The sequence below is a fragment of the Capra hircus genome, chromosome 12 (genome assembly GCF_001704415.2).
Source record: "Capra hircus breed San Clemente chromosome 12, ASM170441v1, whole genome shotgun sequence".
NCBI lineage: Eukaryota > Metazoa > Chordata > Mammalia > Artiodactyla > Bovidae > Capra > Capra hircus.
Window position 1 is genome coordinate 8190747 of NC_030819.1, and position 19434 is coordinate 8210180.

A 19434-nucleotide genomic window follows, 5' to 3' on the forward strand; every position below is an offset into this window, starting at 1 on the left:
ACATGGCCAGCCGGCTACTGTGTTGAAAAAGGCAGATATGGAACATTCCCATTATCTTTGAAAATACTCTTGAGTGGTGATGTTCTAAGCAATGACATTTCCAATGAATCCATTGGCTCTGAGACACACTTTCTTAATACACTGTAATGATGGTGCTCAATTAAGTAACTCACCCACATGAATGGATCTAATTGCATCAGCTACTATTAATACATACTGTCTGCCCAATACTCTTTTCACGTTGTTAATAATAGGAGGACCCTCATTTTTTTCATAGAGATGCTGATATGTTCATCTGGAAAATATTTGATTACTCAGGCTCCTTTTGACCTAGAGTTGCCCTTAGGACTTAACTCTATTAAGTGAGATAAAAAAGAAAATCTCTTGGGGTAAAGTTTCCAGGAAAGCTATTGTCATCCAAAGAAAATGAGACAGACTCAGCTAGCGCATATCTTTTGCCCCTTTGTCCTATTCTTTCCCTTCTTCTTTCCTACAAGATGGGCACAACAGGAGGTTTTCAATGGGCATGAAAGGGCAGAGTGGGAGGGAAGAGAAGTGTGTGGGACATTGATGGCTCTCAGGCAATCACGCTGCCATCCACCCAACCCTGAAGTGACAACCTGCAGGCTTATTTTTGTCATTATTTTTCACTGAACACAGTCCTAACTGGCTGTATAGTCAGGCCATTCAAGATGGCTGTTCCCTTGTTCTCTGCACATTCCCTGCTCAACCAGTCTCTGCTCTACTCATATGACCATCCAATCCTCTTCATTATACACTTAATCAGTAACAGTTTATGTGCTTGCCTCTTGCCCCAGCCACTGGTCTCTCTGGTAACGATGAGCCAGCGTGATCTCAATTTCCCCTGTAAATGCTAAGCTCTTCCTCCCCGGAGTACCAAAGATTGCTGCCATGTCCTGCCACCTGCCATATGATGGGTGGGGTGTCACTCCAGAAACTCTTGTTGTGGACTTGCAAGATTCTCTTGTCCAGGAGCTACCCTGATGGTCCAGGGGTTAAGAATCCACCTTGTAATGCGGGAGACTCAGGTTTGATCCCTGACTGAGGAACTAAGATTCCACATGATGCCCTGACTCCCTGTCCAATAATCCACTGATGTCTCTGCCTCTGTCTCCAGGCTGGGCAACTACAAGGCCTGCAGGCTGGCAGGGTGCCTCCCAACACTGGTACATGTACAAGCTCAGGAAAGGGGTTTGCAGTTTTAAGATGTAATTCAGAGACAAGGAGACAATCACGATGCCACTCAGATTGTCCAGCTAAGAAAGGCGTGGCCTGAGTCAGTGGTCTGGACCTTCCTCAACATAAGTCCAGCAGTGCCTGGGGGGCGGAGGTGTCACTGCAGTCATACTCTCAGGCTGCCTGATCATCTTCAAATTGCAGCTGCGAACCAAAGAATTCCTAGAAGAAATGTGAACTGATTGTGTAATTAAGAGGTGGCTCTTCATTATCCTTTCTTGTTTCTTAAATTGAACTCATGGGCTCATTCCAGGAGCTGAGAGGAAAAAGGAAAGCAGTAAGCAGTCCACTTCTTCTTCTCATCCTGGATATATGGAGTACAAGAGGGAGGTCTCTGGTTAAGCTTGAAAGTGAAAGTGTGAGTCGCTCAGTCGTGTCTGACTCTTTGCAACCCCATGGACAGTAGCCCACCAGTCTCCTCGGTCCATGGAATTCTCCAGGCAAGAATACTGGAGTGGGTAGCCATTCCCTTCTCCAGGGGATCTTGCTGACCCAGGGATCGAACCCGGGGCTCCCGCATTACAGGCAGATTCTTTACTGTCTAAGCCACCAGGAACAATTAAACATATAAGAGCCAACACATAGATACATTTCTTTATGAAATGTTAAAGTCAAGTGTCACTAACACACAAATATATCCCAGGGACTATCACTCCAGCCAAAGGTTTTTTCTCAGTAGGGAGATCTGATTAAAAAAAAAAATTCATGCATGTGTAGATCATGTAATATTTTTGTTATTAATAGAGAATTGGGAAGGTCCACATGCAGTCTACGATCACTGAACATTGCTTGATGTTGTTCAGTCACTAAGTCATGTGCAACTCTTTTGGGACTCCATGGACTATATAGCTCGCCAGGCTCCTCTGTCCGTGGGATTTTCCAGGCAAGAACACTGGAGTGGGTTGCCATTTCCTTCTCCAGGGGATCTTCCTGACTCAGGGATCAAATTTGGCAGGCGGATTCTTTACCACTGAACCATCACTTTGCTCACCAGTTTCAGCTGATTAAGTGAGGCATAGTCTTCCTACTGACTCTCTCTGTGGCAGTCACTCTCATGACTCCCATTTTCAGGTTGCAATTTTGGTGTAATCAAAACTGAACTGCTTAAAATTATGCAATTGCTTACCTTCACCTTCAGGAATGCTTGCTAACTGATCCCAGCCTACCAGAATTTGTTTAATCACTTTCAGCGTTATTGTTGGTACTTGTTGGTGCTTAGTCATTCAGTTGTGTCTGACTCTTTGTGACTCATTTGACCACAGCCTGCAAGGCTCCTCTGTCCATGGGATTTCCCAGGGAAGAACACTGGAGTGGGTTGCCATTTCTTTCGCCAGGGGATCTTCCCAACCCAGGGATCGAACCCACATTTCCCATGTCTCCTGCATTGCAGGCAGATTCTTGCCCTGCTGGGCCATCGGGGAAGTCCTATTTTTGTTGGAAAGGTGGATGGACATCATTGCCTATTAGTTCTCATGTGCCTGCTGACTAAGTAAGTTTACATTATTTGGGGTTTTACTTGTTTGCGGAAATGCTCAGGAAGTCCCAGCTTTGGAGTCAGGGATCCGAATTTTGATCTCTGGCCACACGTTAGATATGTGGGCTTCTTGTCAGGCCCTCCAAGTGCAAGGTCAGAGATACTATGACTCAGGGTCTGGCAGTGAACCGAGAAAATTACCCAGATGAGCGATGTCAATTTTGCTTTTTGAAGCAGCGCCCGAGGGATGATGCTAGTGAGCTTCACGCATGCCTCACAGTAGGATTTGTTCTCCACGGGCTGCCGCGTGATGTTGTTGTTCTTCAGTCGCTAAGGCGCGTGTGACTCTTTGCGACCCTATGGACTGTAGCATGCCACGCTCCCCGTCCTTCAGTATCTCTTGGAATTTGTTCACACCCACGTCCACTGAGTGGGTGATGCCATCTAACCATCTCATCCTCTGTTGTCCCCTTCTCCTCCAGCCCTCAATCTTTCCCAGCAACAGGGTCTTTTCCAATGAATCAGCTCTTCACATCAGGTGGCCCAAGTATTGGAACTTCAGCTTCAGCATCAGTCCTTCCAGTGGATAGCCACGGTTGATTTCCTTTAGGACTGGCCACAGGATGTGGAAACTAAATTCTTTGAACAAAGTAACTGCTACTCTTTCCTCAAGGCGCAGAATTGCTGGTTTATATGACATAAACTTCCTAAACATTCTGTAGTTGGTGCTTCAAGAAATATAAAACAGAGATATTTGGGACTTCCTTGGTGGTCTAATGGCTAAGACTCTATACTCCCAATGCCCTCTGTGAAGAAAGCATTCTTTTTTTTCAATAAATGGAGACAATGATACAAAAAAAACATAGTCTCCTCCACCCATCTGACTGCTCAAACCAGAAACTTGTGACTCACCCCACAAGTCACCCTGGCCCTCACTCATGTCTTTCAATCATAAATATCCATAAATGGGAATTTTACTCCCAGGGTGGGATGGGGGGCACTCTTCTCAGGTTCAGCTAAACATTTAGATCGACAATTGACACTGGTCTCCTTGGAGGGATGTGGGATGGGACAGGAACCACATCCTGTCAGCTTTCCTCTCCATGGGTGTCCTTACAGCAGTTCATGAGGATAACAGCTTTATACCGCAGTCTGGGGATAACCTTTTCTCCAGGTAATGCAGTTCAGATACCTGGAGATGAACTCTGCATTGCACAGATGTTGAGGCTTCTCTGGCTTAGAAGTCTTATGCCCCATAGGAGCCCAAAATCTCTTCCAATGATTCCTTAAGCATAGCTTCCAGAAAATCCTCAAGAGACATGCCTATTGGCTGAGACAAGACACTCACGGAAAAATATGGGCTTCCCATAAGACTTTCACAGTTTATTCTTAATCCCTCCCAATCTAGTTGAAAACTATCAGCCATAGGTCACATTGCCATGAGCCACGTGGCGTGGTTGGCATCCACCATACTCATCTGTTTCCGGGGAGCTGGAGGAGGGGTCTAACAGAGGGCCGCATCCCCTGCTGCAGGTCGAAGGATTTCGGGAGCCTGTCGTCATGTCTCTAGTATGTTATCCAATACATCACAGTTTTCCCATCCTTACTGTCCTCTGTCTAGCTAACTTGCCTGCATCTCTCTCCAGTACGCATCTCCTAAAATCACATTTACCCAGCAACTCTACAAACACACACTCCTCCCAGCAATCCAGAGCTCGCCTAGCAGCCAGGGGTACTTTGGAAACAGAGTCATCTTGCTATTGTCTTGTTTAAACGCTTCTATGGTTTCCGATCAGTCTTTCAGTGAGAGTGAAAGTTGCTCAGTCATGTCTGACTCTTTGTGACCCCCTGGACTATTTTCTCCAGGCCAGAATACTGGAGTGGGTAGCCTTTCCCTTCTCCAGGGGGGTCTTCCCAACCCAGGGATCAAACCCAGGTCTCCTGCATTGCAGGCAGATTCTTTACCAGCTGAGCCACAGTAAAGGCTTTCAAATCAGGAACATGTTTACAAATCTACCATATTCTGTCCTCTTTGCTATCTTATCATCTATCACACAGAGCTTCTCTTTGGTTCTCAAAAATCCCTTGACCACGTCATCCTCACTTTCTGCCACACGCCTGAGCACACTTTGTTCTGTGACTCCTGGGTCAATCCACCTCCCCTCATCCAGCTAAATATTATGATCTGATTACCAAATGTGGTGGTCACAATGTTTAGCTGATTAATACATTTCAAGCACATATTAGTTCCCCTCCCTGGAGGCTCAGACTGTAAAGAATCTGCCTGCAATGCAGGAGACCCCAGTTAAATCTCTGGGTTGGGAAGATCCCTGGAAAGGGAATGGCTACTCCCTCCAGTATTCTTGCCTAGAGAATTCCACGGACAGAGGAGGCTGGCAGGTACAGTCCATGGGGTCACAAAGAGTACACAAGCACATATTAGGCATCGTATAGTTTTGACCAGATATGAAGGCATTCACAAAGCTTCTGTAGCCTCCAGTCTATGTCAAATCCCCTATCATGTATGTTTTCATTGAATTAGTGCTTCTCCTTTCAGACCATCCACCTCACTGTCCTTTCTTTCTCAATGTCGCCCTTCAAGTGTGACCATCAACTCTAATAGATTCATCGTGAAATCTCCAGTGCTGGCTAACAGTGGAGGCTCAATCATACTTCCTGAATTAAACAAGAAATAAACGATTATGTCCATTTTGACCATGCAGAATATGGAGGAATTTCCATATTGGAAATAAATAATTTGAATTTCAAGAGTATGAAGCCAGGAGGGAATGATGCTAAGAAATCATCTTGGGAGACACTGACCTTAAGAGAAAACAGGAAAAGCTGAGGTTATGCAAGAGCGGCAAACAGTCAGCAGAAAAGACATCCAAAGGCAATTTATAGGGAAATGCTAAGATTTATTGGCAGGCTCTGAGAGCTTCCCCCCGGTGGCTGATAAAGAATCTGCCTGCCAAGCAGGAGATGTGGGTTTGATCCCTGGGTTGGGAAGATCCCCTGGAGAAGGGAATGGCAACTCACCCCAGTATTCTCGCCTGGGAAATCCCATGGACACAGGAGCCTGGCGGGCTACCATCCATGGGGTCACAGAAGAATTGGACATTACTTAGCAACTGAACAAAAACAACTGCTTCCTTCTGCCTCTGAGAGATAAGATAAAGTGATTACGAGAGAAGAGAGAGAAGAAACGGGGTAAGGTGCTTCTGAGGCCCAGGGAGAAGAGCATGTCAAGAGGAACTGAAAGCAGAGTAACCACAACCCTATGCTAAAAAGTGGCCAGGCAGAACGAGAACTGAATGGCACCTCAGATTTGGGCAACTGGGAACTATGAATAATCCCAGAGAGTCAGTTAGGCAGAATGGAGGGAGACAGAGCAAGTTTCCATGGGTTAAAGATTAAACCAAGATGGGACTTCCCTGGTGGTCCAGTGGTTAAGAATCCACCTTGCATGCAGGGGACACAGGTTCAATCCCTGGTCGGGGAACCAAGATCCCACATACCATGGAATAACCGAGCCTGCGGGCTACAGCTACCGAAGCCCATGCGCTCTGGAGAGCAGGCGCCAAACTAGGGGGCCTGTGTGCCTCCAGGAAAGATCCCACACGTCACAACCCCGTCCTGCTGCAGCCAAATAAATAAATGTACGTATTAAAAAGTAAACTAAGTGTTCTGCTTAAAAGTCTGCTTCAAACAAAAATGTTTTGAAAAAAAAGACTGAACCAAGAGGAATGCAACCAGACAGGTCAGAGGTAAAGGTGAAATTACAGGCATGCTTGTGTTTGAGAGGCAGTGATGGTCATTACATGGAACAAGTATGCAATGAGTATTTGCTGACTTAATTATGTGCTATATACATGATGGGATAATATGAAATAAGATAATATTGTCTTGTGATAATGGGTATTTTCAGGAATACAGAAACTGGCGATGCATGCGGTGGTTCGAACCTTAAGGGCCAGTGTCATCTTCTTTGTGTTACTTCACGCTTGCAAACCCATGAGATGCTACCCCCTAGGTACCCTGCTGAGTAAGAGCCATTAAAAACACTCCTGAGATGCATGTGGCCACTTTGACTTCATAGCTCAATGTCAAGTGTGAGGATAAAGACGGCTTTATGCAAAGAAAAAAGCAGACAGTGATCATTCTGAATAAACTGTTATAAAATGGAATTAATCAGCAAACATGAGTTCTGGTCTATATCCCATAGTTTACTGTAACCCACAGCATAAACTCCAACTGTACTGGTTCTGTCTTTCATCCTTTATATATGTATATAACACTAATGATGGCTTCCCAGGTGGCGCTCATGGTAAAGAATCAGCCTGCCAATGCAGGAGACAGAAGAGATGTGGGTTCATCCCTGGGCCAGGAAGATCCCCGGAGAAGGGCATGGCAACCCACTCTAGTGCTCTTGCCTACAGCATCTCATGGACAGAGGAGCCTGGTGGGCTTCAGTCCATAGGGTCGCAAAGAGTCAGACGCGACTAAGGTGACTTAGCGCACACACACAACACTAATGACAATAATATTTATATCTACATATGACACGTGCTGGATACAACCCTGAGTACTTTATATGCATTAACTCATTCAATCTCACAATAACCCTACAGGAGACATATAATCAATCATCTTTTATAGGTGAGAGAAGTGGGATATGTAAATTGCCTCAGGATATATTGGGAATAAGTGGCTGGCCAAGGTTGGAACCAAGGGAGCCTCATGTCTGTGGACTTAACAGACATTATAATTTGCCATTTATATTTCTATATAGCAAGTTACATTTACATAAATGTTTGTGAAGGGAACTTGTGGTCTCCTTATCAATGGGTCTAGCATGCCATATATTTTATACTGGAATTACTGTATGTTCAAACTCGTTAATTAACAGCATGTCTCTTGTAATTTTCTTTCCAGAGAACAGCAGAGAAAAAAAAAATGAAATTCAAGGGACTTCCCTGGTGGTCCAGTGGTTAAGACTCCATGCTTCAAAGCAGGAGGACATGGGTTCGATCCCTGGTCAGGGAGCTAAGATTCCCACATGCTGCCAGATGCAGCCAAATAAATAAATTAATTAAATTCAAGATTATAATAGTCAGTGTTACTCATTCAGTCGCATCTGACTTTTTGCGGTCCCATAGACTATAGGCTGCCAGGCTTCTCTGTCCATGGGATTCTCCAGGCAAGAATACTGGAGTGGGTTGCCATTTCCTTCTCCAGGGGATCTTCCTGACCCAGGGGTCGAACCCAGGTCTCCTGCATTATAGGCAGATTCTTTACCATCTGAGCCACCAGGGAAGCCCAAAGCCTACAGCACTCGACATTCCCAGGCAGTCTTCCATCCAAGTCCTAGTCAGGCCGACCTTGCTTAGCTTCCAAGATCAGATGAGATCAGATGCATTCAGGGTGGTATTGCCATCGCTGAGCTACCAGGGAACCCCTATAACAGTCAAGGCTCAAACAATTCCTTCCACAACTGTCTTAACGAAATCATAATTTGAGGCCAAGTGCAAAACTCATGTGGGAGGTGATGTTTCCAGTGACAATATGAATTACACTTGATCCTCATTATTTGAAGATTCCATATTTGAGAACTTGCCTACTCCCTAAAATTTATTTGTATTCCTGAAATCAACACTCGAGAAGCTTTCCAGGGCATTTGAGAACACAGGGCAAATGGTGAAAAATGGAGGTGTGCAAGGTTCACACTCCCAGCGGAGGTCAAAGAAGGTCACGCTCTGCCTTCTTGGCTCAGTTCTTACACTGAAGACCAGTGTTCTTTTCCCAGTACCGGTGGTGCTGGACTCTTCGCATTTTTGCACCTTCCGTTGGTGATCTTGATGTTTTTGATGGCTCCCAAGTACAGTGCTGAAGTGCTAGCCAGTGTTCCTAAGTGCAAAAAGGCTGTGATGTGTGTTACGGAGAAACCTGTGAGCCAAATCATCTTTGTTCAGGCATGAGTTACAGGGCTGCTGGCCATGAGCTCAACATCAGTGAATCAACTATATGTGACACGGTATGTCTTCACGTAGAAACACACATGAAACAAGGTGACGTACTGATCGGTTTTTGAAAATGCCAGGAGCAGAGGTGGGATCCTAGCTAGCCCCGTACTTCCCTCAAGAGTCAGTATTTGCCAACTCCCTGTTCATGGCACCTTTATAAGCCATGTGTGTGTTAGCTGCTCAGTCATTCTGATTCTTTGCGATCCCCTGGACTATAGCCCACCAGCCTCCTCTATCTATGGAATTCTCCGGGCAAGCATACTGCAGCGGGTTGCCATTCCCTTCTCTAGGGAATCTTCATGACCCAGGGATCGAACCTGGGTCTCCTTCATTGCAGGCAGATCCTTTACCATCTGAGCCACTAAGGAAGCCCCTTTATAGACCATAGCCACCAGGAATACCAAGACTGGACTTACCTTGTTGAGGAACGCTTCCAGAGCGTCAGTGTGGATTGGAAATGATGTGCGGCATTTCTAGCGAGAAGTCACTATGGATACCCATGAGCTGACCACTGATGCGGACGTCTCCCCCTCTCCTGGAACTAACCTCCTCCAAGCAGTAGGATTGAGCCACCATCATAGTAAAGATTCACAAGTGAATGAAAAGGAAAGCAAAAACACTACACGCTGGAATGTGTACAGATGTGTGCACAGGCTCCAGCGCAAAATCTGTGCCAGAATGTAAGGATTCCTGCTGTCACCTGGGGTTCAGAGCTCACAGAAAGCAGGAGAAGGTAAGTGAAATTGATCATTGTTATCCACAGACACCTTTTAAATTAACGGTATCATCCTAACTCCAAATCTCTCAAGGACATTATTCGAATATCAAAGTGAAATTTAAGAACAACCACATGGGGACTTCCCTGGGAGTCCAGTGGTCAAGAATCCACCTTCCAATGTGGGGGACGTGGGTTCGATCCCTGGTCCGGGAACTAATATCTCACATGTCATGAGGCAACTAAGCCTGCAGGTCACAACTACGGAGCCTGCATGCTCTGGAGCCCACGTGCTATAAATAGAAAGCCCATGTGCCACAGCTAAGACCTGATATAGCCAAATAAATAAATATTTTTTAACAACAACATAAAACATTTTCAAGGGAAATTTCCAAGGTGTGTTTCCTTTACATACTTGAAAAGTGTTCTGAGATCCTTTGGTCAATAAAACATGAAATTAAATGCACAAGTGATTTTGTAGAGCCGGTTGCTACCATTTAAGAAAAAGCACTGATAGAATCCATCCAGTTATACAGGTCAAAGATGCTATGCTGATCTGATTCGTGCGTGTCAGGTGCTAGCAGACACACCCAGTGGTATAGAATCCGCCTGCCAATGTAGGAGATGTAAGGGACTCAGGTTCGATCCCTGAGTTGGGAAGATCCCCTGGAGGAGGAAATGGCAACCCACTTCAGTATTTTTGCCTGAAAACTCCCATGGATGGAGGAGCCTGGTGGGTACAGGCCATGGGGTCACAAAAGAGTCAGACACGACTGAGTGAGTGCACACGCGTCAGGGCACACAGAGGCAGCAGCAGCGTTTTCTCCAACCTTAAAACACATTCATCCTCGGTAATTAGGTTCCAATATTGTCTATATTGGGGAAGATCACGCACCTAGGAATTAATCTCTAAATATGAGAGGAAGGATCTTGAAAATCGTAGCCAAGGCTCTACCAGGAGAATAAGGATTATCAACAGATCAACACGTCTCCAGCTACTGCCTAATCTACTGTGCTTCAGTCTGCATCCAACCAGATAGAGGCAGATTGGATGATCAGCAACATGTAGACGATGCCAAAGAACAAGAATCTGCACTTCCAGAAAGGACAGGCCACCTGGCAGGAGAGTTGGGGCCCTTCTGCGGCGATGGCCCAGCAGCGCCATCCTTCCCGTTACGATGACTTTCACTCAGCACCCCTTGAGGTTCTCTGCCCAGAGGTTTACTCCAGTCACGGAAGCATGCTCTGAGCAGGTAACTGTGGGACAGGCTGGATGTGGCCTGGGAATTAACGCCTCCTAGAAGCCATCCTCAACCCATGACTGATGATAGAAGAATTGTGTGCTTTACTCGGAGAAGTGAAAAGCAAAGGAGAAAAGGAAAGATATAAGCATCTGAATGCAGAATTCCAAAGAATAGCAAGAAGAGATAAGAAAGCCTTCCTCAGTGATCAATGCAAAGAAATAGAGGAAAAGAACAGAATGGGAAAGACAAGAGATCTCTTCAAGAAAATTAGAGATACCAAGGGAACATTTCATGCAAAGATGGGCTCGATAAAGGACAGAAATGGTATGGACCTAACAAAAGCAGAAGATATTAAGAAGAGCTGGCAAGAATACACGGAAGAACTGTACAAAAAGTATCTTCATGACCCAGATAATCACGATGGTGTGATCACTCATCTAGAGCCAGACATCCTGGAATGTGAAGTCAAGTGGGCCTTAGAAAGCATCACTACAAACAAAGCTAGTGGAGGTGATGGAATTCCAGTTGAGCTATTTCAAATCCTGAAAGATGATGCTCTGAAAGTGCTGCACTCAATATGCCAACAAATTTGGAAAACTCAGCAGTGGCCACAGGACTGGAAAAGGTCAGCTTTCATTCCAATCCCAAAGAAAGGCAATGCCAAAGAATGCTCAAACTACTGCACAATTGCACTCATCTCACATGCTAGTAAAGTAATGCTCAAAATTCTCCAAGCCAGTCTTCAGCAATATGTGAACCGTGAACTTCCTGATGTTCAAGCTGGTTTTAGGAAAGGCAGAGGAACCAGAGATCAAATTGTCAACATCTGTTGGATCATGGAAAAAGTAAGAGAGTTCCAGAAAAACATCTATTTCTGCTTTCTTGACTATGCCAAAGCCTTTGACTGTGTGGATCACAAGAAACTGTGGAAAATTCTTCAAGAGATGGGAATACCAGACCACCTGACCTGCCTCTTGAGAAATCTGTATGTAGGTCAGGAAGCAACAGTTAGAACTGGACATCGAACAACAGACTGGTTCCAAATCAGAAAAGGAGTACATCAAGGCTGTATACTGTCACCCTGCTTATTTAACTTATATGCAGAGTACATCATGAGAAACGCTGGGCTGGAAGAAGCACAAGCTGGAATCAAGATTGCTGGGAGAAATATCAATAACCTCAGATATGCAGATGACACCACCCTTATGGCAGAAAGTGAAGAGGAACTAAAAAGCCTCTTGATGAAAGTGAAAGAGGAGAGTGAAAATGTTGGCTTAAAGCTCAACATTCAGAAAACGAAGATCATGGCATCTGGTCCCATCACTTCATAGGAAATAGATGGGGAAACAGTGGAAACAGTGTCAGACTTTATTTTGGGGGGCTCCAAAATCACTGCAGATGGTGATTGCAGCCATAAAATCAAAAGACACTTACTCCTTGGAAGAAAAGTTATGACCAACCTAGAGAGCATATTCAAAAGCAGAGACATTACTTTGCCAACAAAGGTCTGTCTAGTCAAGACTATGGTTTTTCCAGTGGTCATGTATGGATGTGAGAGTTGGATTGTGAAGAAGGCTGAGCGCCAAAGAATTGATGGTTTTGAACTGCGGTGTTGGAGAAGACTCTTGAGAGTCCCTTGGACTGCAAGGAGATCCAACCAGTCCATTCTGAAGGAGATCAACCCTGGGATTTCTTTGGAAGGAATGATGCTAAAGCTGAAACTCCAGTACTTTGGCCACCTCATGCAAAGAGTTGACTCACTGGAAAAGACTCTGATGGTGGGAGGGATTGGGGAACAGGAGGAGAAGGGGACGACCGAGGATGAGATGGCTGGATGGCATCACTGACCCGATGGAGGTGAGTCTGAGTGAACTCTGGGAGTTGGTGATGGACAGGGAGGCCTGGCGTGCTGCGATTCATGGGGTCACAAAGAGTCAGACACGACTGAGCAACTGAACTGAACTGAACTAGAGTTTCCTCCTCTGGACTGGGATGAAGCTCCCTTGACCGCAGCAGTAATGGGGTTGATAGTACGGTCTTCATCGGCTTCCCCTTCTCCACTGTCACATCTTCCCACTTTCCTACCAGTAACTCATTCTTTTTTCCAATAAACTCTCTTGCTCACACGTGCTCAGGCATGTCTAACTCTTGTGACCCCATGGACTGCAGCCTGCCAGGCTCCTCTGTCCCTTGGATTTTCCTGGCAAGAATACTGGAGCAGGTTGCTATTTCTTCCTCCAGGGGATCTTCCCAACCCAGTGATCGAACCCATATCTCCTGTGCCTCCTGCATTGGCAGGCAGATTCTTTACCATTCAGCCATCTGGGAATCCCCTTCCAATAAATGACTTTCATCCAAATTTTAATCTCAGATTCTGACTTCTCATACATTTTTTACAAAAATTCTAGTCTCGAGGGCAATTACATTTCTGACTGTATAGCATCAAGTAATTGATGTTTAGTTTGTACATTTACTGGTTTGGCTAATGGGAGTCAGTAGCCCCCACCCCTCCCCTAGGGCACAGACAACTCTGGGTAGATCGACAAAGTGGAGACATGGAGAATCAAAAAGTAAAAAAAAACTATCACTGTGAGATGTTTTCTCATTTACCTAGCAAATATTTGATCTCATCTAACAAGATATATAGGTTCACTTTATCTTGATTTCCTCCCCAAAGCTGGAGACAAAGAGAGATTCCCTGGGCGGGAGAGGGATTCATTATTTTATGGGTATGCACATACAACAGGTCTGTACTATGTCAGGTACTTACTGACAACAATAAAAGGGACTATAGTCTGTTTAGATATTTCTGATGACTACTAGAAGTAAAGGGAAAATCTAAACTAAAAGTAATATTGACATAAAGTACAAACAGTTGTATGTCACTCTGGGGAAAACTGTGGTTTAGCAAGAGATCTGTGAACTAAACTCCACACTCCTGCCGTGGGTCTGGCACTTTGCAGAGATGGGACATTAACGCCTCAAACCTCACCCACTTTTCCATTTGTGAGACTAGAGTAGGAGGAACAGTCTCTGAGGATGGCTGTCATGGGAACCAGGAGAGAGAAAACACGTGGCCCAACAGTTATTAAAAAGGGCCTTTTCCCTTGGCTCACAGAAAAATGAAAGAGGAAAATACTTTTGGTGAAATTCCAAGTGGTTTATAGTTGGTTAGAGAGAGAGTTGCTAGACAGCCATACGTGGCGGTCAGAGAGATGACAGAGATGGATGGTCAGCTCTCTCCAGTTATATGTGCCTTTGGGGGCTTTTCCCCCAATAACAATACCCAATTCATTATGGTAATTATCTTAAAGAGATTGAGTTATATTCTGTTTGTGTGATTCCATGTCCAGTCCACCTCGATTGTCCTAGAAACCTGGGAGGGGCCATAATCAGCATGCACCTTCTACAATACAGATCTCTGCAAGACTGAAATGGAACCACGGTGACCCTCATCCCCTCCCCTGGATGAAGCTCAGGTGGACACTGGCAACATTCTATCCCCGCGACTCTCCTTTTTGCAGTATTACCTTCGTTACGACCCTCTATCTGCCTCATTCTTCCTTTATGTTGCTTCTCCCTGATGGCTCAGACGGTAAGAAATCTGCCTGCAACGCGGGAGATGCGGGTTTGATCCCTGGGTCAGAAGATCTCCTGGAGAAGGGAATGGCAACCCACCGCAGTATTCTTGCCTGGAGAATCCCATGAACAGAGGAGTCCATGGGGTTGCAAAGAGCTGGACATGACTGAGCAACTAAGAGTAACAAGCTTGTGTCTGGGTCTCAGATTCACTATGAAAACAGAGTGTGTATCTTTTGTTACTGTGTAATTAACTTGGAGTGTATCTTACTGTTTTTTATTCTTTTTTCAAGTCTCAGGTGATACTTCTTGGATCAATTTTTATCAGTAGAGTAATAAAAACTGGAAACTGCTTGGTTGAAGCAAACCCTTTCCCTGTCTTCAGAGAATCTGGTTTAGCGTCTGTCTTCTTTTACTGATAGGATGCTGTGTCTTTTCACATACATACACATGGACTAAATTCAGAGTTCAAGGTCATTACCAACCCAATTGTATATGACTAAATGTACAGGTCTAATTGTATATGTATATGCTAATTGTGGGGAAGGAAATGGCAACCCACTCTAGTATTCTTGCCTGGAGAATCCCATGGACGGAGGAGCCTGGTGGGCTATAGTCCATGGGGTTGCAAGAGTCGGACACGACTTAGCAACTAAACCACCACCATCACCACTACCATATGCTAATTGTATATGGCTTTTTGTATATCTTCTTTTTAACAGAATTTTTTTAAAAGGAGAAGAATAAGAAAAGCAGAGAACGCAGGTTGCAGGCAGAGAGCTATGAGAATCGCTCACCTCCACAGACCACGCCATCCAAATCTTCACAGCGCCGATCGTCACATTCACACGTCTTGCCGTACACCCTGCTGTCTCCCGGCGGGTAGCAAGTGCACTTGCCACATTCACACTTACCTGCAAAACACACAGGGAAAACACACCCATTAGGAGACTCATGGAATCAGGAAGACTTTTCAGGAAAACAAGCATCTCATTAGACCCAGACCTCCTGGGTCAGTATCTAGTCTGTGTCTGCTAACAATTCAGCAAATACCTTCTCCTACATCCCTAAGGTCAAGCTGAAGGTCAAGCATTAATGCCAGGGAGGTCGAGCTGGAGCTGAAGGGACAACTCCTGGCTCATAGGTGATTGCTGGTTTCTACTTTCCACGTTCTGTTTCATCCATTTTTGAAGACTCATTCAATGATGAAACTCCCTGGATGTTTCATATTCCACTATGAGGAGACCATTTAACATGACTGAATCAATTGTATTTATTCTGACACAATTTGAACTAATATGGTCATTTAAAAATATTTTTAATTTGGGTCTGTCTGCCACATAAGAAAAAAAAAAATCTCATGGGTACATTTCAACCTGATGTTTTAGTGGTGATTTGGTGTCAGTTTTTGAGTTTACAGAATTCATCTTAACATGGGATGTGGGTCAGAGTTCATGTCCTAAATATCCTTATTAACCTTGACTTAAAGTTTAAAAATAGAAACTTGTTTTGGAACTGAGTTTGGTTCACAGTTTGGGACTTTCTTAATTATTTTCCTTATGACTTTTGCCATTATTTCCTGAGCTGCCACTATGCCTCAAACCCTATAACTTCTTCAATTCCATCCTTTTGTATTCATGATACCGCACATGCACTAACATTATCACTATCATTTTACTAAACAGGAGATGGAGACATATTGAGGCCAAGTAACTTTCTCTGCTGAACCAGCTCTCAAGGGATAGATTCCAAATTTATATCTATTCTCATCATGCTTAAAGTTTGTGCATCTAAACATTTGGCCATATTGTATCTTAATATATCATAACGGAGCTCCAGGAGGCTGTATGAGAAAGCACAGTTCTTTTTTTTCTGAGGAATTGGGACTGGTTTGCCAGAAATTCAGCCGAGTGACTACTCCAAGACATCTGTTAACTCCCTGTCATTATCCCAACCATCATAATTACACACCCACTGAAATGATCGTAAGATGCTTCAGGGCTGACCCTGCCATGTTGTTAGTCATTCTGTTACTGCTTTTGTATCATGCTAAAGAAATTCTGAGCTGGGATACGATAGGAAAAAGAAAAATTAGTATTTAGAATCATATCACTTCAGAGCTGTAATTAAAGATAATCTAACGCAGTGATTCATAATCTTTTCTGGCAGAAGTGGCAGGGTCATGGTCCCTTTAAGAATCTGATGAAAGATACAGCAATAGATAGTGTTGTTCTGGCTGCCCTTCAACCCATCTTTCTACTTGGAGGCAGAGCTGAGTTCAGCAGGAGACAAAGCCCTCCCCCTCCTGCAATGATATCCCCTCTTCCAGGGAACTGGCGGACCGAGCAGGGACACCCCAGACGCCCTTGGCCAGGGCTCAGATTCTCGAGGGTGAGAGCAAGGCACGGGGACTGCGGCAGAGGGGCAAGTGTAACAGCACAGCGGTGAGCCACCAGGGGCAGGGAGGCGGACGCTCCAAAGCGAAGGCTGGTTCGTGGCACTGCCTTGCTTCCCTGGCTTGTTGTGTGAACGAACTGTCCAAGCTTGCGCCCTGAGCCTAAGCCCTTGGAGTAAAACATTTTTTCATCTCAGTGAATGAAGTTGGTGACCGTTATCAGCAATCAAGAACTCTAACTGGTAGACCCGGGATCTGTCCCTGGAAAAATATAGACTAGCATGCATTCATTTTTTTGTAAAATGTCATGAGGATCCATGAGTGTCTACAATTTATTTAAGAGATGAGGAAACTCAAGTACACTGAGGCTAAATGACTTGCCGAAGGTTAGCAAAGTAGACATTGGCCATGTAGCCATGCTGGTGTGAGAACCCAGATTTTCTGAGCTGTGCATAATATTGCCGGCTATGCCTGAACACACTGGCCCTCTCATGGGTAGATGTGTGAATGACATCTATGATCAAGAGTGGGGACAGAGGCAAACTGCATACAGCAGCAGTGAGTATGGTTGACTAGTCCATGGTGGACAGACATGGGAAACACCAATCACACCATTCCTGAGACATAATCCACTCCCAGTTAACAGGGCAACATCAGTTCTTGAGTTTGAGGGTACATGTGTTTATGGCGACCATTTAATTAACATTTTGAAGCATATAATAAGTTTCCTGACTATGTATTATTGGTTTCTTTGACAAGCATGAACTAACTACTGGCATATGTGTTTATTTTATTTTTCACTTGAGGAAGAATTAATTAATTTACTCAATATCTATTACTTAGTCATAGTTCAAAAGATTAAACACAAATATCTATCAGATCCAGACTCATTAATAAAATTATGGTATATAAACAAAACAGAATATTATAGCATGTGAGGTTTTAAAAACTTTTTTTGGATGCTCCTCACAGCACGTGGGATTTTAGTTCCCCAACCAGGGACTGAACCTGGGCCCTTGGCAGTGAGAGCTCAGAGTCCTAACCGTGGAACCATCAGGGAACTCCCCATAGAGGTTTAAATTTCTACATTTCACTGGCCGTATATTCTACAACTTTCTCTATAAAATTCAACCTAGTGTTCAATAGCCTATTTAAATTTAATCTCTCCATAAACCCTCCCTCGTCCTCTGATTAGTTTAGTCACCTGTCAGAATGCAGTCTTCTCTCTAATCCCACAGTACTTAGTTCACACCATTAGTAGATCAGTGAATGCAAACTTTTTACTAAATACACGCCTGAACCCTACTATAAGTAGTGATCTCTTTGTTTCAGGCTGTGGGTGGGTTCATGCAGTGACAGACTTTATTTTCTTGGGCTCCAAAATCACCGTAGATGGTGACTGCAGCCATGAAATTAGAAGGTGCCTGCTTCTTGGAAGAAAAGCTATAACCAATCTAGACAGCATATTAAAAAGCAGAGACATCACTTTGCTGAATAAGGTCTGCATAGTCAAAGCTGCGGTTTTTCCAGGAGTCATGTACAGACATTGGAGTTGGACCATAAAGAAGGCTGAAAGCTGAAGAATTGATGCTTCAGATTGTGGTGCTGGAGAAGACTCTTGAGAGTACCTTGGACAGCAAGAAGATCAAAGCAGTTAATCCTAAAGGAAATCAACTCTGAATATTGGAAGGACTGATGCTGAAGGTGAAGCTCCAGCACTCTGGCCACTTGATGCGAAGAGCAGACTCCTTGGAAAAGACCCTGATGCTGGGAAAGATTGAAGGTAGAGGGAGAAGGGGATGACAAAAATGATATAGTTGGGTGGCATCACTCACTCCATGAGGTCGAAAAGAGTCAGACACGACTAAGCAACCGAACTGAACTGTAGGTGGGATCTGTAACTGTAAAGTATCTGTGATAGATACTATCATTTACATATTAATAATTTAAAAACATGTTGTGAAGCTGTAATTTCAGTAACTCACATAAAATCCATTTCTTTCTATTTCTCAAAAAAAAATTAACTATATTTTCTGATCCAGAATGAGATTATTTAAGAAGAGCAACATATCATCAAAGGCACCTGCCAGCCTGGTAACAGCAGTTACACTCTCTACAACCTTATTTTCTTCTACTTTTTAAAACCACAAAAACCACACTTGCATACAGGCTCAACAGTGGGAGAGTAATTAGGGGCTCACATAAAACAGAAAAGAGATTAGCACTTCGCTAACACAGTCGTCCTTTGCCTAAAATAATAGGTTTCCCATAGCAACCTGATTGCACCAGGAAAAGCTCTTGCCAAATGCATCTGAAGTTCCCTTGAAATTTCCACAAGGAGGAATTAAACACTTGAGAACTATAATATTCTGTACCATTTCATCTAAGTACAAATATTTTGTGTGTGAGAATAAAGTCATCTTCCATCAGACAAATTTAAAGGGAAGAGGCATCTTCACCTATTGCTTCAAAGTGAGCAGCAAGATGTCTTATAATCCAAGCCACTCTGACACTACTTCAATTAGTCAAGGAAGAGATGCTGGTGACTTTTTAAAAACGAGGATAAATGTCAATCCTTCCATTCATGTTTTCTTAGTATACAAGGATTGAAGTAATCAATCACAGACCTTTGTGCAGAAGGTAAAGAATCTGCTTGCCAATGCAGGAGACTCAAGAATTGAGGGTTCGATCCGTGGGTCTGGAAGATCACATGGAGGAGAAAATGGCAAGCTGCTCCAGTATTCTTG

General features: G+C 44.2%; 1 protein-coding gene across 1 annotated transcript in view; it reads right to left on the reverse strand.

Moving 5' to 3' along the window:
* Window positions 1-19434, reverse strand: part of ITGBL1 (integrin subunit beta like 1) — a 231411-nt gene that overhangs the window by 23064 nt on the left and 188913 nt on the right. The window contains exon 8 of the mRNA XM_018056382.1: window positions 15090-15206. Coding sequence (XP_017911871.1) covers window positions 15090-15206 — 117 coding nt within the window. The remainder of the gene's footprint in view (window positions 1-15089; window positions 15207-19434) is intronic.